This window comes from Ceratina calcarata, unplaced genomic scaffold (genome assembly GCF_001652005.2).
Source record: "Ceratina calcarata isolate Rehan_Ccalc_2016 unplaced genomic scaffold, ASM165200v1 scaffold283.2, whole genome shotgun sequence".
Classification (NCBI taxonomy): Eukaryota; Metazoa; Arthropoda; class Insecta; order Hymenoptera; family Apidae; genus Ceratina; species Ceratina calcarata.
Genome location: NW_017150618.1, coordinates 35,699 through 51,058, shown reverse-complemented (window position 1 = coordinate 51,058; position 15,360 = coordinate 35,699). Strand labels below are relative to the sequence as shown.

At 39.8% G+C, this 15,360-nt stretch overlaps 1 protein-coding gene across 1 annotated transcript in view; it reads right to left on the bottom strand.

Moving 5' to 3' along the window:
- The window catches only part of Cow (Proteoglycan Cow), a gene marked incomplete at its 5' end in the record, with an annotated part of 59,778 nt that overhangs the window by 10,025 nt on the left and 34,393 nt on the right, over positions 1 to 15,360 (bottom strand). Inside the window, 2 exons of the mRNA XM_018022208.2 lie at positions 8,269 to 8,423; positions 10,480 to 10,625. Coding sequence (XP_017877697.1) covers positions 8,269 to 8,423; positions 10,480 to 10,625 — 301 coding nt within the window. The remainder of the gene's footprint in view (positions 1 to 8,268; positions 8,424 to 10,479; positions 10,626 to 15,360) is intronic.

The window sequence follows — 15,360 nt, the reverse complement described above, 5'->3', positions numbered from 1 at the left end:
CATTAATAGTTTACGAGTAATTTGCGAAAAACTGTTTTTTCGTCTTTCGTCAATAACTCGTAAACTATTGACGTTAGCGAAAAACCTTTACATGGAAATTGTAGATCTCGTCGTCCCCTACAAGAAAGGTCCTCTGCAATTTTCCCGTAGGAGCAACGGTTTAAGAGTTATTGAAGAAAAACGAAATTTTTTTCCAAAAGTTCGCCGTTTCGACGCTGGGATGGTCGGATTTTGTCAACTTCAATAAAATGCCAAATAATCATATGTAACTTGTTAAATACTCGAGTTAGAAGAAAAATTCATAGAATCTTTCTTGTAGAGGACGCCAGGACCTACAACTTGCGTATAAGAAACTTTTCGCCAGCATCAATAATTAATTGGGTCGCCTACTAAATACGTTTGAACTATAACAGTTTGCTAGTTCCCAGCAAAAGAAATTTAATATTTAGTATTAAACAGGAACATAATCCCCCTTTTACAAAGAGCTACTTGCGAACACTGTCAGAATAATATAACGCAATTACCAAAATGAAAATTCGGTTCTTTTGAAGCTGCGTAAATCTCAAGAACATGAGTCGACGTAGAAAAAGGATTGAATTTTTTATAAATGCCGAGCTCGCAAATACGAAATTTAATAACGACTAGCATAAAGTGTAGAGTACAATGACGATTTAATACGGTAGGAAGAGCTCTGAAGCAACTCGGCTCGCCGACTTATCAGAAGCTGGTTTATCCGTGTTTTTAATATCAAGGGAAAGTCAATACCGGTGCGGCGGCGGCGGCGGCGGTCGAATTATCTCGTTTTTTCGCTGCCCCTTTTTTCCGCGAAGGAGAGACCCGACGTAATAAAGAAACGAAGGCGGGATAAGTATTAATCACCGGCTTGGAATATGTAATATAAGAAAGCTCCTAGTATTAATCCCGTCACGAACAGCTCATCGAATTAAATTGTCGTTCCCTTTCTAACAAACAGTTTCTCCCTTCTGTATTTCATATTCCCTTCGGCTGTTTACCTTCAATCTTCATGCGAGTCACGATGCGAGAATATTATCAAAATTACGTTTACGTAAGATTTAGATAAGAAAATCGATGTACAAGATTACATCTAAATTAACCCTTTGACATACAAATAAAACAGAACTTACTGCGTCCGAAAAATACTATTTAAATTCTATTACTAATTAATACTATTTAAGTTCTTGATGTCTCGGAGAGGACAAAGTCTATAATGGCACGTGGAACGAATGACGTTTCTCAGGCGTTATTGAATGTCATTTTTTTTTACAAAATCTTTTACAATAGATAGACTTGGACGAATATATTAGAATTCGTTGAAATACAAGAATGCATTTATTCGATTGATATAATTAAATATGAAATTCATATAAAATATTTTCTAACGAAACATTCTTCATATCTTCAACATCAATTTTTTATTATCACTGGTTCATTTCCATTCATATTTATCCAATTATACAATTAATTCATACTTGTATAATCATACACTATTATATACTCGTATAAGGATTAAAAAATTGTATTACAAAGAAGCACAGCGGAATGAATTGCGAGGATTGTTAAAGAATTCTGAAAATTAATTAAGACCGCTGAAAGGAAATCCACAAGTTATCGATTTCTAGATTCCAACTGGACGTTGATTACTGAGACGCGGGGACGACCCATCCTTTCCCACCCCCCGTCACTCTTAATCTCTTTCTCCCCCTTTTTTTTTCATCGGAGCGCCAGACGTATAAATCCCATGAATTCTAACTCCAATAATTCCAAGACGAGAGCCTCCAATCCCGTTCGATGAACGCGAGGGACAATTAAAATTTCAACGAAAGAGAGAAACACAAGCGATTGATAAAATTATGATAAGCAAGACAGACTCGACTATATGAAATATCAATTAAATATCGATCATTGTATCAATTATTATATCGAGAAATAATCGTCGCGTGGAGTCCTTTTCGCACAGGGAGCCGAGATTAATAAACTTATGGTAAACCAGACGTTGTTTGCGCATCGTTCCTGCTCAATTGAAATCTGTTTCCGGGGAAGGGAGAGTGGAAAGTTTCAACCTGGCCCCCTCGTATCTCTTCCCCCGGTCGGAGACAGGATCGATCGAGTGAAATTAAATTTCCAAGCGAAAGTATCTCGGGGAGGAAAAAAGTTGTAAGCGACGGTGACGGCGACGGGTCACGAAAATCCGGGCTTATCGCGAGGGCGAGCACACAACTTTTAACGAGACACACCTTTTTCCCGTTGCCCGTTCCTCCCGGAACGGCGAGGCCGGAATGAAGTTCGGCCACGGGTGTTTTTAAAAAGACAATACCGTGGACCGTGCCGTGAAAAACGAACGGGTCCGGGCAAAGGACGAGGAGCCAGGTATACCGGTAACTAAGACAAAAGCGGAACCCCGTTGAAAATCGCGAATGGGAGACACGGGGTGAAACGCGCGATGAAACGTTCATTGAATCCGCTAATCTATTCAAATGACAAGAGAGGACTGGAATTATTGGACAAAAGCTGGCCGTCGCCGGCGTTGCTCGAAAAACCTTTTTAAATTGAAAATCTGTCGTATTGTCCCGGCCCTAATTCGTCTAGTTTTCATCCCCTTTAAAACCGTCCGCGGCCGCTCTTTTTCGTTACCCGCCCCGCGCCCGCTCCCTTCTTTCATCGATCACCGGCGCGCCTGCTTTGCGTAATTGAACGTGGATAATCATACCGACAATGAGACGCTTCTGTGACAATCTTTTCCACGGCCTTAAACGAAAATCTGAATCTCGACGGGAAAATAACTTCTGTGAAAGTTCCTGTGGATGGTATCTATTGTTGAGGTTCATTCCCAAGCTTTGAGAAGTGCAGAACGTATCCCTGAATGGGACGTAAGAAATCGATTCTTCAATACTAATTACTAGACTGCACATATTTCTATAAAATAAAATATGTGTGATTTCATTATGTCAAACGTAGTCTAGTAATAAATAAACTGTATTTAGATGAGAATTTAATATACAGAGAATATAAAAAATGCCTGTAATGTACTATACGTATGCATGAGTGCAAAACATCTCAAATAAGATCTCATTTTTCTAGCTGACAATATGAAAGTTTCATTTCGACTAAAAGTTGGCAGCATAATACATATTGGAAGGCTCCAACGAGAACGAAGTGAAATATTTAATTTAGTTTTTCATTTAGAGGACGGGAGAGAGTAGTCGGTGTCCATTAGACATAAATTGTACGTTTATCGAAGCCCCCGTTGGAAAACGTTTCGCGAATCCGAGGCGTAAACTGTTCCCAAAGAAAGTTATGATTTATCGGCGCAACACGCTAATTTCCGATTCCGGGCGCGGGGGGTGGTAGACACCGTGCCAGGGAATTTCAGACAGCGGCACGCCTCGCGTTCGCGAGCAACCGTTGGCACAAACTTTTATTTATCGACATCCTCCTCCTGCTCGTCTTTCCCCGTTCCCTTTCCTATTTCTCCCTTTCTTTCCGTTTGTTTTTTTGGACATTGTGTGCGTAACGGAACACGGGATTCGAATGTCTCGGGGCTGTTTCGAAGCATGGGGGAATTATTCCTAGTCCTCTCTGTGCAAACATTTTTATTGTATCCTCAAACTGAAAAAGTCTTTCATGTTTGATGCCCCGTTTTAGTGAATTTAGTGAGTCTTCCCTAAAAAAAAGGTCTGAGGAATTCGTAGGAAATGACACGGAAATTGTCAGAAATCTTTTCCTTTAATTTCGCACGTAGGTTTTCCCCTCTTGTCTCTGGTTAAGTGATTTCATTCGTCGCGTAGCACGCGCGACCCGAAGAAAACTACAATTTATCGACGATATCCCCGTAGTGAATCCCGACCGACGACCGTCGAGGGTGGTTTCCTTGTCAACGGGTTTCGAAGGGTGAGCCGCGCTTTTACAAGCTCGTCGTCAGCAGAAAACTCGACGGCTCGATACACGCTACGGAACACTATCATTCGTCCGGTAGTTGTTTATTGCAGTTTTAAGTCGCATCGATTGCATTCGTGATTAGCAGACTGGGACTTTATGTACGAACAAATATAAAAAATTGCGTGCATGTTGCAATATTTAATCGATGAACTTTCATTTAAATCGCATTTCTTATATACATAAAATTTAACCAGTACATGAATTAATTACTGCATTAAATTAATCATTAATTATTATATGATACGTTAAATAAAATATCGTGTTAAGCAATCGTTACTTGAATCACTATGTGAAATTCTAAGAGAGAAAAATCAAGCCGCGTGCAGTTATCGCGTTGTCACGGGATCGAGAAATCACACAGACGAAATAGAAGAAAGATAAAAAGGAATGGTAACGAAACAATCTGGAAACAGACAGTTTGATAAATGGATCCTTCGGATTCGATTCACTGCGTGACAATGAAAATCGTAAAGGTAATCGACGCATAAATTTTTTCCTGGCCGAGGAAAGAAGGATGGAAGGGAGTAAGCAAAATGTCTGGGTGGTACGAATCGAGGGGTTTGCACCCCTTTCTATCACCGGCGGTGTTTTATCGAGCGGGTTCGTGTCTACCTTCGATCTTAAATTACAAGGGCGGTGGTATAGAATGCTCGCAAAGCATAGGCAGATATCTCCGTGCGAATCGTTGTGTCAGGGGTAAAAAAAAATTCGTTTCCCATGCTGTGACTGCACACTAAGAATCTTGAAAATCTTAGTTCAATGCAAAGTTAAATGAAGATATGATACGTTAAATAAAATATCGTGTTAAGCAATCGTTACTTGAATCACTATGTGAAATTCTAAGAGAGAAAAATCAAGCCGCGTGCAGTTATCGCGTTGTCACGGGATCGAGAAATCACACAGACGAAATAGAAGAAAGATAAAAAGGAATGGTAACGAAACAATCTGGAAACAGACAGTTTGATAAATGGATCCTTCGGATTCGATTCACTGCGTGACAATGAAAATCGTAAAGGTAATCGACGCATAAATTTTTTCCTGGCCGAGGAAAGAAGGATGGAAGGGAGTAAGCAAAATGTCTGGGTGGTACGAATCGAGGGGTTTGCACCCCTTTCTATCACCGGCGGTGTTTTATCGAGCGGGTTCGTGTCTACCTTCGATCTTAAATTACAAGGGCGGTGGTATAGAATGCTCGCAAAGCATAGGCAGATATCTCCGTGCGAATCGTTGTGTCAGGGGTAAAAAAAAATTCGTTTCCCATGCTGTGACTGCACACTAAGAATCTTGAAAATCTTAGTTCAATGCAAAGTTAAATGAAGATATTTTACATGAATTAAAGCAGTTTTACATATGCATAGGAAATAAACTGTTCTTAATGGGTCCTAAAACTTGCGAAACGGTAGAAGTGTTACGACCCTAGAACTTAGCCAAAAGGAATTCAAATCGCGGGATTAAAGATCGTCTAATCTGTAGGCAAAGTAAAATTGAACCTTCGACGTTATTTCAGGCTGTGCTCGTCATCGTTATCTAACACCTAGCTTAGCCAGGCCTAGCCGAGTTTCAGCGTGCCGCGCTCGAGTTTAACTTTAATCCCTGCAGCGTGAGAACGCGTATCTTTAGGTATACCAGACGGAAAACGCGTGAACTACATTAACAAGCGATAGAGATCGTCGCCGAGGTCTTACGCCGCGTGCAATTTCCACCATTTCCGTCCGATGAAATACGATAACGAGTCCGGTTGAACGGGAGGTAGGGGGCAGGCGGGAATGAAACGGTTAAATGGAAAGCGATTTAACCCCCTAGCTCCAGATTTATTTTGCAATTTACCCTGACAGTATGCTGTTCATCTCGCGAATCCGCGATTCCAACTTAAATAATTCATAGCCTCTAATACGAATAGTAATGGTCGCCGTTTAAAACCACCCAACCCCCGTTCCTGCCTGAATATTCGGCTCGCTCCCGTTTTCCAACATACGAATAAACGAAACCATAACTGTTTACTCGGCGATTGAATTAACTCACAAATCAAAACCGGGAGCGACGCGAATATTACGTTTCGGCAACTCCGCCCATGTCCGGATTTACTTGAAAATCATCGTTGATTGTATCTAAAAATCGTTAGAAATGCGGTGCAGCGGGAAATCATAATAATTAAATTATATTGCGAAATATAACATGACGTCGGTTCAAAGAATATAGAAATTTCTCTTGTCTTCAGATATTCTGGTTTATATAACAGAGGTTCTACTGTATTCATTTTCTTTTACTTTTATTTCGCCATGGATGGAATTCTCGTTTGACCATCGGCGATGGTAGATAGAGACGCGTGTTCAGCGGAATTGAAAATCGCTGACTGGGACGCGGTTCCGCGGTTCCTGTTTCTCGCGGTTTTATCTACGGGATACGAGCCTAACCGTGTTTTCCCGTTCGACGTATACTAACCACCGCCACCGACTGGCTTATACTCCATCGGCACCCGGAGACGATTATACGTCATAATTTCCGTTTAATTGACTAATATCCTAACCGCCGACCGAAACGATAGTTACCGCGTGAAGCACGGCTCGCATTACCGCGTTATTACACCGGAGGAAAATGCTACTCGACCCCCCTCGGGCCCTAATTCAAATTTATCGCTTGGCGATGTTCACCCACTTTTCGTTATCAGTTGATAAACGCGGAGGTATATCAAATATTGTGTTAATATTATTTCGATCTACGTTTAACACGTGTAACACGGATACTACACGCTGAACCTTCCATCGAGTAATGCGTTTAACACGTTGCTGCATTTACATAAATGAATTTAATACACCTATGTGAATCGATGAATTATCTTGTTGTCCTATCAATGCGTTTTGTATGAATTTTCTAGTTTATGGAGCTCGTTGATGCAGCTCATTCATATACAGAGTGTTTGCGAAATCGTGGTACAACCGGCGAGGGGATGATTCCTCACATAAAATCTAGTCAAAAACAAGGACGTGACGNTAATTAAATTATATTGCGAAATATAACATGACGTCGGTTCAAAGAATATAGAAATTTCTCTTGTCTTCAGATATTCTGGTTTATGTAACAAAAGTTTTACTGTATTCATTTCTTTTTCTTTTATTTCGCCATGGATGGAATTCTCGTTTGACCATCGGCGATGGTAGATAGAGACGCGTGTTCAGCGGAATTGAAAATCGCTGACTGGGACGCGGTTCCGCGGTTCCTGTTTCTCGCGGTTTTATCTACGGGATACGAGCCTAACCGTGTTTTCCCGTTCGACGTATACTAACCACCGCCACCGACTGGCTTATACTCCATCGGCACCCGGAGACGATTATACGTCATAATTTCCGTTTAATTGACTAATATCCTAACCGCCGACCGAAACGATAGTTACCGCGTGAAGCACGGCTCGCATTACCGCGTTATTACACCGGAGGAAAATGCTACTCGACCCCCCTCGGGCCCTAATTCAAATTTATCGCTTGGCGATGTTCACCCACTTTTCGTTATCAGTTGATAAACGCGGAGGTATATCAAATATTGTGTTAATATTATTTCGATCTACGTTTAACACGTGTAACACGGATACTACACGCTGAACCTTCCATCGAGTAATGCGTTTAACACGTTGCTGCATTTACATAAATGAATTTAATACACCTATGTGAATCGATGAATTATCTTGTTGTCCTATCAATGCGTTTTGTATGAATTTTCTAGTTTATGGAGCTCGTTGATGCAGCTCATTCATATACAGAGTGTTTGCGAAATCGTGGTACAACCGGCGAGGGGATGATTCCTCACATAAAATCTAGTCAAAAACAAGGACGTGACGTCATTTTCGATAAAATCAAGTTTGAAAATTCGTTAAGTACTTTAATTAATAATTAGCCTTAAATTTCAATAATTGATTTATTCTAGTAAATTACAAATGTTGAAAATCTCTTCATTGCTGTTGTAGGAAAATTCTTGCTCGACGAATTAGTGAAGCGTGAATCGAAACTAATGTGTTCGAGTTTTTAACTGGCCCTGATTTTAATTATTTTTGGCATAAACAATTCTTTTTACGTGACTCTAACAAATGAAAATCTAAAATAATTTTCAAACTCGATTTTCTCGAAAATTACGCCCCGTAAGAGAAAACTGTATTCCTTGTTTTCGATTAGATTTTATGTGAAGAATATCCCCTTGCAGATTGCACCACAATTTCGCAAACACTCTTTATATTCTTGCCAGACATGGCATTTTGGTTTTTGTTTTACACAGGTTTAAACAAGAAGTGATATGTGTCAATGAAGAGCAAATCGGACCTACCTTGGCACGTTTGGAGTACTTGAGGTACTGGTAATGATGATTGTCATAATTGAAGACATGAGGGGTCAGCGTGATGTCGCGATTCCGGATCTTGCCGGACACCGCCTTCTGCCGCTGCAGCTGCATTTTCTTACTATGCGCGCGCAAGTCGGCCGCTGGAAAAGAGAGAATGAAAATTTCGTGGGTGGAAAATCGACGAGTGGATCGGGAGAAAATTCGCGCGAGCGTAAACGGCTACTCGTTAGCCGTGCGTGCGAAACAAATTATCGTTGCTGGAGACAAGCCTCCCAATGATTTTTAAACAAACTCGACCGCCGTCCGATAAACTCCGTCGAATATTTTATGTCCACGCGAGAGTAATCCAATTTCTCTGTCCCGCGTTTGTTCAGCGGCGCGCGACTTTGCGTTCGATTAAGATTAAAGCGTTGATAAATCGTTCGATTCACTGTTCGACGAGACGCGAGAATCCTCGTGCACTTTAACAGCGACATTATTGTTCTAACAGGCAATTATGAATATTCATGGTGGGTGCGCGCTCGTTCCCGGGGAGGTTGCCAGTTGCCGGAGAGACAAACACGGCACCATTGTTAAACCGGCTAAGCGCGGCCGCCTATGAATAAACTAACGAATTAATTCCACTTGTAAAATCAGAAAACGTTCGCGCGGAATTACGAGACGGTTCGTTAGGGTGATTAAGCCTACGGCTTGCTGCGGCACGCTTCTGTTCATAAGTAACATTTAGGATACTTTCCTGTGCTTACTGTATGTCAAAACACCTGCCAGATACGATCAGAGACTCTATTAGACATTCTTTACACTTGCAAATATTAGAACGAACAGTGCCAGAGCACTGAACTCAGTTAAAGTACTTGAAATTTCATTTGTTCATTTATATTCATCGAACACCTCGTTCGTTTAAGTCCCGAGCACATGAAGTAGTCTTAAAAAAAAATACGATGCCGACTCGGTTCTAAGATCGATCAACGAGAGTTTCTGTTTCGATTTCGATATTGGCTCTGAATTACGTACACACCGCGAACGAGAATCCAGGAACCATTAATTTGCTCCTCAAAAGCTGTCGGCGATAAATCAAACCAGCTTTCCGGATAATAAATCAAGTTTGCTTGGCCCACATTCGCGATATCCTCGGCAAGCAAGGGTGTTAGTTCGATGTACCGGTCATGTGCGTGTTTTTACTCTCCGGTAGGATTCGTTTTATTAGGATAACCCGATTTTAATGAGTCGAGTCGATCGATTCGAACTTCGCGACCATGCAACCTTATATACTTCAGTTCATATAAAATAAATAATGTGAGTCAATAAAAAGTATCGTATGCAACAACACTGTTTAATCATTTTATCAGTACGTATTAAATATGAATTTTGTGCATCTTGATAAATCAAAATGTATTCCTATCGACCTTTATGATCAAAGTACTGATCGCTTGATAATATTAAATCGCAGTTCTTAATGACTTACTCTATACTTATTCGCATGCTTGCAAGGAAACGATCGCACGCGAGTTTCTTCAAGGCCAATAGAAGTTTGTAAAACAGGAACGATATCTATGCATGCACTTATGTACACTAAAGTTAACGAAATCACATTTTTCCTATATTACTGTGCCAATTCAAACAGGCGTATCTGATCGACAATTTAGAGTAAAACGACTTTCAGGATTTTATATAAATTGTATTTAATTATGTATTAAATGTGGATAAAAAGATTTGTGACTTTGTAATAGATACGTTTTGATGATTTAACATATTTTTTGTCTGTCTTATTCTTGTCACATTTTCACTGTATATAGAACTTTCTGTAGGTAAACTATTTTTGTGCTGCCTGGCAGCAGTAACTCGATTTACGCGGAAGCTGTAGAACTCTCTCACTAACGTGGCATATACTTTTTAATTCGACTAGAAGTTTAAAATTGTCGATACACCGCGAATTTTGTACATTTATAGAAAAATTGAAGAAAGACCAAATTACATGTTACAATGATTCTCTAAATCGCATTTACTAAATTGATACCAAAAATATATTTTATTAGATTTATTATTACAATTATTAATATTAGATATAATATTTTGATTAAAAAATTTAATTACCGATACTACTTTCATTAGACCTGAAGTCCCACGTTTTCAATTGTCACTCCTTCGTCGAAAACTGTTTTCAGAATAAAAATATGAACTCATATGAGTAGTTACCTTTGCACGGGCAAAAGCCTTTGCAGGAGATGCGGACCAACGTGTGGTGGATGCAGTTGTGATATTCGAGCCGGCACGGCGAGCTGTACGTGCGATTATCGCTTCCGCAAAGGAACGTCGGCTTCACCACAGGACATTCTTGACATCTGCAACAAAAGGTGAGGGATGGACGTCGCCGTTAGAACGGAGCTACGAAACTCCTTCTCTTCCTACCAGTGTAACGTTTTAATTGCCCGAGTGCGTTTCTCTGCTGTTTTCCATTTCCACGACTCCGTTTCAGCCGTAGAAAAGTGGACGATATTAAAATACCGCGAAACGAGCTCCACTTTCTGACGTTTTCAAGCCCTCTCCGCTGTCCCTCCATCTTAACCCCTTCTCGTTTTGGACAACTTTTTAAAAACTCATAAAGACCAGAGGATCGCGTTTAACTCGTTTGCGTCAGACACCCTCGTGCAAATTATAACGTTATATATTATATAATTGCTGCAACGCTTAAATACAATATTTTATACAATGTTTCATGTAATATCAATTATATATAACGTATTACGTATAATTTATACAATAATTCATACGCCAATTAATACATCACGACTGATGGGTGTAAGAAATTTATTTTAATATATAAATTTTATTTCTGATGTTATTTCGTATTAATTTATTCCGAAATTTTCTCGAAGATCAAAGCAGATCATTACGTTTTTCACCGATCCTTAAACTTCAAAGTCACTGCGTCAGCGAACACCCGAGCCGAATCAACAGTTGCAGCAGGCAGCGGGTCTCTCGGTTAAAGTTACGGGAGGAGCGGTTACGACGGCATAATAAAGAAGGGAGCCCTTCTGCGGATTCGGCCACAATACCGAGCCGGTAGGTTGCTTCCTCGAGAATTTGTGGTCGTCGGCAAACGCGTAATTAGTTTAAACCGAGTAACGCGGTAATTAAGCAGGTTTAACTCCTTTATCAAGACGGAACTCTGCGGCTTCCCCGCTTATCCCACGCGTCGCCCTCGTTCGAGATTTTTCACCCGAGACTTTGATATACAACCCAAAAAAGTCGTTGATCAATGCAGAACTACGTCAAATAGGAATATTTAATATATAACAATAATTATTTCATACAGTTTATTGATAGATTTATACATGTCGCATCTGAAGATCTAATTAATTCAACTATTGATTTGTTTAACAATCTGTCGTTATTGCTTTATTGTTGGAGACGTCCGGGACGATCTTAGTACTTCATCGCAGTTATCGTGTTATATCAACGGATCGCATTTTACGTATCAATTAATACTGTCCTGCTTTATTAGTCATTAATTATTCGACAGCGTCAGGAGTCGATCATCGATTTACGTAATCGTACCCGATGACTGCTTCCGGAAACGAATTAATTCGCGTGTGCGATCGGATCGCGTGCCCGCAATTTCCCTCGTTCCATGAAACCGCCGCCGCGCCGTTCGATGGTAATTAATCGGGCAACGTTACAGACTTGTTTCCCCATTTGTTTTTACGGAATAAATAGATTCCCGTTTGTTCCCGATCCGTTGTTTCGTTCAAAGAGATAAAATGAAACTTCCTCCCGTATTAACGTTCCAGCGACGTTTCACCCTTTAAAATAATCTCACGGTGACAGGAGGACGAGTATACGTTTCCGCTCAAAAGTGGTGTCCTCCGGTGGTGGAAAAATTATCCGGGTTATTTTACTTTGCCTTAACAAATTTATTCGCCCGACATCCGGACTGACGACAATAGCAAATAATTATGTTATTTCATTCGAAGATTCGGTCTGTATTTTAATTCTTTCATTATTTTGAAATTCTTATTATTATACTTTATTTCTGAAAGCTCCCATAAATAATTTCCCTCCTTATTTTGAGGATTTTACGAAAACTAGAATAAAGCGACAACAAATCACGTCGAATATCATATCAAGGCTACTATCAATATTATTTATATTAAATACAGACATTGATAAAGAATATTGTTTACCAATAATCATTTACTACGGCTTCGTGAAAAATCGCAGACGCTTTTGAACGAAAGTATACACACGATTTGCTTCCAGCGGAACGCACAATTTTCCACGGAATTCGAAAACACGGGGATACGAATCGAATTTCCTCGTACTACCAACCAAGAATGTTGATATTTATGTAAACTACTATGCTTCCCGTTCCTACAGCTCTCTCGTTCTCCACGAAAATTTCCAAACTTCTCCTATTCATTCTCCTGTGGAATATTTAAATTTTAAACGAGCTACTTCCAAATACGTATTCTCTATTCTCCCTTTCTACCTTTTTTTTAACAGCTGCATCCTTTCTAAACACCATACTTAGGGAACGTCAGGGGAAAAAGAGCACCAGATAAAATCACGAGAAAGTACACGGGAGTAAAAAGAATTTCAGAGTTGCTAGAAAATACTTTTACGAGAAAAAACAGAGAAAGAGTTTTATCCTACTGTTTCTCATCTACTTCTTATCGCGGCCACCACGTTACTGGACTTATAAAAGATTTACAAGCGCGCCAAGATAACGCGAATAGTATTATACTAACTAAACGTAACTGACTGCGAACTAAATTTATTTCATATAACGTCCTGCTGAAAAAAATCTCTATTATAAGATTCTCCTGTCTACGAATTTTCTTATCTATTTCTTCCTGCAGTCAGAAAACTTACAGGCAAAAAAATGTTTTTATCAATGCAATATAAAATAAAATTTGAAAAATGGTAAGAGAATAAGCATTGTTTTATACGTTTTATTATACGTAGTTGCATTTTGAATATTAAACATTAAAGATTTACACGTTTTTATTTACTGTTAGTTTATTCCACGTCACGTGTTGTTTGATGAAAAACTTTTTGTTAGAAACAGTATTATACAGGAAATAGATGTCCACGAGAGAATATATTTCATTCGACGTTTTTTGAAAAAAAAATCTATTAGCACACTTCGTTATTGAATTCCCCTGTCTACAAATTTTCGAATCCCTATACCATCCAAAAAAAATCCATCGATTCTCTGCGAAAAAAGAAGTTTGCTCACACACACACACACACACGTACACACGTATATGCACCGAATGTCGCCCCGCAGTCCCGTGTCCTCGCCTCAATTTGTATTCAAATTCGCGGATTCCATTCGCAGCCTGTTCCGCACCCCGCGTCCTGTTTACCATACCGTCCGAAGGAGTTTCCGTCGAACGCAACGGAATTCAACAGAACGGAATGAAGATTCGAGTGGATACACATAGTTGTCCATAAGTATTAAAACATCGCTATATTAACACGACGATTTATTAAACATGAAAGATCATTTTATTTCCTTAGATTCGACGCAGATTTCCGTACCAATTAGTAAATCATTTATTAAATCATCTACTATTTGAAAGATTGTATCAAATATTTTATTAATTACTATCACATATATCATCAGTGCATGAACGTTTTTATAGATTTCGCAACGGGGCGCGTCGGTGAATTTATGTCGCCGGTACGGAGTTCTTATCGCGGGGCGTTCGATTTTTCGTTTCGCGACATCGAGGCGCCGAGGCCGAGGCATCGCGGCTGCGTCCCGGCTCGAACGACGTTGTTTCCTTCAACATCGCTTTTTCCAACTTTTGATTTACGCGGGCCTCCGCGCCGCGGAATTCCATGAATGCGAAATGTAATCCTCTGCCCCGTTCCTCTTCCAAGCCTTCCCCACCCTTCCTGTTCCGTCGCAATATTTCTAGCGAGAACTTTCCCCCCGATCAGACAGGATAACAAATTCCACTTTACTGACGCCTTTGTCGATATCGTTTGATAATTCAGGAATTAGAATAAAAAAGGCGAGGCTTAAAAATTCTCCAAGCAAGTTAAAAGTTATATCAAATATTACGACAATTAATAGCTGATTTATTGTATCACGTATTGTACTATTATTATACATGAAACATTATTATTATGAAACATTGTATCAAATGTTGTATTACAATTATTGCACGAAAGATAGTGCAAATTTTTATTAGAATATTTATGAGGATTTTATGATGCAAATGGGTTAATTGCTTGGCTCGCCCGGGCTCTCAAAGCGGATCTGTCGTCAAGGGCGTTCTCTCGAGCGAAAGCAAGTGGAAAAAAGTTCGAGGGAGCGAAGATAACCCTAGCGTAGGGCGCATCGGATGCGCGTTCGAGAGGATCGTGGGAAGAGGAACTGCTGTTTGGTAGGTGATTTTATGGTTTCACGGGTTCCCTAGTAATTTACTCGCTTACATCGTGCGTCGTTCCGTTTAATAACACGTTTACTCCGTAATTCGATCGGCGTTCCTGTACTTAGTATCGTAAAAGTTTCCGTCAGCTGAATGCTCGTACTGCAAGCCCGTTAGGTAGACGTAGACGTTAACCGCGGCACGAATACAGGGGAAAAGGTAAACGCGTTTAGAAGACAGGCAAGTGGAATACAAATGGAATATAAAATATCCGAGCGGAGCTCTGCTCGTGGCTCGGGCATTGAAATTTTATACTCGGTTCCATGCATGTTAAAATGGAAAATTACCCCGGGCTCGTAACACTGACAAAATAATAGGACTTCGAGTACCTGTGCCCGTCTCTTTTTCTTTTCACGCCCGTATTCACTCGCCATATACTCCCGTATCGTATCACCGTTGAACCGACAAACGTCACGTGATACGTCGTTAATAAATCTTAAGATATTTTCAAGAACATATCGTCCATAAAAACAAATCTGGCAAATATTTCAAATTGATAATCAAAAACAATTTCAATTAAAAAATTCTATCAAATCGTTAAATGAATTATACAATGAATCATGAATTCCAATAAAAGTCTACTTCAGATATGAACGATATTTATATAACAATTTCAGTAAAAACAATGAAGTGT